The sequence below is a fragment of the Saprolegnia diclina genome (assembly GCF_000281045.1).
Source record: "Saprolegnia diclina VS20 unplaced genomic scaffold supercont1.9, whole genome shotgun sequence".
NCBI lineage: Eukaryota > Oomycota > Saprolegniomycetes > Saprolegniales > Saprolegniaceae > Saprolegnia > Saprolegnia diclina.
Window position 1 is genome coordinate 1,070,935 of NW_008246076.1, and position 2,235 is coordinate 1,073,169.

At 56.6% G+C, this 2,235-nt stretch overlaps 2 protein-coding genes across 2 annotated transcripts; one reads left to right on the forward strand and one right to left on the reverse strand.

Moving 5' to 3' along the window:
• The first annotated feature begins 73 nt into the window (after window positions 1–73).
• On the forward strand, window positions 74–609 carry SDRG_03991 (hypothetical protein). The gene has a single exon (XM_008609641.1). The coding sequence runs from the start codon at window positions 197–199 to the stop codon at window positions 515–517; it is 321 nt and encodes a 106-aa protein (XP_008607863.1). The 5' UTR covers window positions 74–196; the 3' UTR covers window positions 518–609.
• A 944-nt stretch (window positions 610–1,553) lies between these two features.
• On the reverse strand, window positions 1,554–2,159 carry SDRG_03992 (hypothetical protein; the record flags this gene model as incomplete). The annotated part of the gene is made up of 1 exon (XM_008609642.1): window positions 1,554–2,159. The coding sequence occupies one exon, from the start codon at window positions 2,157–2,159 to the stop codon at window positions 1,611–1,613; it is 549 nt and encodes a 182-aa protein (XP_008607864.1). The 3' UTR covers window positions 1,554–1,610.
• Window positions 2,160–2,235: the final 76 nt, after the last annotated feature.

Consider the following 2,235-nt stretch of genomic DNA (forward strand, 5'->3'; position numbering starts at 1 on the left):
CGTCGTCGCTTATGTCGACGGTGGGCCGCTGATTTACGCCTCGACAACGTACACCGTTGGCGACCCCATCACTCCGTTCGGCTTGGGCGGCAACGCCGTCGCTGCCTGGGGCGACGCAGACGCGATTTGTATCAACCTTGCGTCCGTTACCTTCTGCTTTACACGCAATTTGGGCGTCGGCACGTTGGACGGCAACATGGTCGACATCGCTGTGAGCGGTACGACGGTGTACGGTATCGACGCCACTGGTACACTCTCGAAAGGCTCGCTCACAAGCATTACACAAAACACGGCGTCGTGGGTGGCAATGGCCAATGCGCCGGCGCTGAGCGACGTCTCGGCGGGTGGCGGGCGCGTCTGTGGCGTCAAGAAGGCCGACAAGAAGATCGTGTGCTCGACCGACGGCGCCACGTGGACGCAGCTGCCAGGTGCCAACTGGGTGCACGTCGCGGCATTTGGCAACAAAGTATACGCGACCGACAGCAACAACGCTCTCAAGTCGTATACGTTCGCGTAGTCGATCTCGAAACCAGTGCTTTCGTCAGCACAAGGGTCGCCGGGTTCCCAATATACTGTAGCACGGTTCAAAATCGAGTGCTCTTTTGCATACTTTCGAGTGGTTAGGGTTTTTCGGTGTTGAGGGTGGGGAGCGGAGTACGTGGGTGGTAAGTAGGCACTCAGGTAGCACGGATTCCACGGATTTCAAAGGTCGGGATGTCGAGGAGGAGGAGCGCCGGAGGCGCGTAGGGGAAAAGGAAGACGTGCGATGCGAGGTGGACGAGAGCGATGGTGGGGATTAGGGCTATTGGGCACCACTCCAAAGTCTGCAAAAACCACTCGCAGACCCCTTTAAATTTACACTAAGTTTATTCATCCAGCCATCGATGCCAGTGTTGGACTAAGATCATAGATGCGTCCAGTGTTGTGAGGCTGCGTGCGCGATGCGGTCCGATGACACGGCACGTACATGAGATTCTTGACACACATTGTTGCTTCTGCGAGGCAGAATTATGGCCAGACGCCCGAGCTCCCACTATGTGAGCAACTACATCGTCTTGTGGTGGGGCCTCGGAGGGCGACGTGGACAATGCACAACGCCTTACTATTGAAGGTAGGGGCACCACGGCTCGGCTCCAACAGCTGAGCCGCGGCTTGAGCCAAAAGTGTGACCAGCTCAGGATGCATTTTTCGAGCTGTCTCCTAGCCGGGGTCAAGTCGAGCCCTAATTGAAGGTATGCCGACCACGGAAGAGGGCGGGCGAGGAGCGGGCGACCGAGGCCGTGGCGTCGTTGAGCAAACAGTTAGACACAATCCGCCCACTTCGCGATGCCATTGGCTAAAAATCACCGAATGATATATGGCAAACCGCGACGTCGACTTGGGATTGGCCAAAAAGGACCCTCACGATTGACACGCATGCAGGAACCGATGGCACACGTCGTGCATGCAATGATGTGGTCATCACAGCCTTGCGATGCGGGATACTTTGCGAATAGATAGATAGATAGATAGATAGATAGATAGATAGATAGATAGATAGATAGATAGATAGATAGATAGATAGATAGATAGATAGAGAACGCGACCTTTTACAGTCCACGGTGCCGATGCTAGTTGCGCGACCGCGTCTGCCGGGTGGGAGCGTCTTCGTCGTGGCGCTTGCGGCGTCGGTGCACGCGCGCTGCTTCGTCTGGCGTAATATGAAGGTTGTGCGTCGTTGCAAAGTACGCGATCACGTCATGTTGAAGGTCGGCGACCGCGACTTGTAGAGCAATGCGCCAGTACAATGGCTCGTTGTACGTGGTGCAGAGCCACTTTAAGAGTGCAATCTGGCATTGGGTCGTAGCTTGCTTGAACGCCTCTGCGACCATGCCGTGGGAGCTGCTGTCCAAAAGAAAAGCCACGAGGTCCACACGCCCGGTCGCGACTGCAAGCCGCATGTCGCGGGCCTTGAACTTGGAAATCACACCCTTCTCAAACAGGACCTGCACGACGCAGAGTCGACCGGCGCGCAGCGCAATTGGTTTCAAGCTCGAGAGGGCCGGACTGTCATCGCTCTCGATGGCAAAGCGAAGCAAGTCGACGTGGCCGCCGAGACAGGCAGCGACGGCAAGATGCCGCATGTGACCGGAAATGGACGCTCCGTTGCTGTACATCATGCCGCGATACCGGTAAGTGTCACGGCCGCCTTCGTCGTGCACGAACCATCGGTTGGCGTAGTGGTATTGGACATGC

Excerpts from the sequence above, each read along its gene's own strand:
- SDRG_03991 (XM_008609641.1), top strand. The coding sequence starts at position 197 with ATGGTCGACATCGCTGTGAGCGGTACGACGGTGTACGGTATCGACGCC.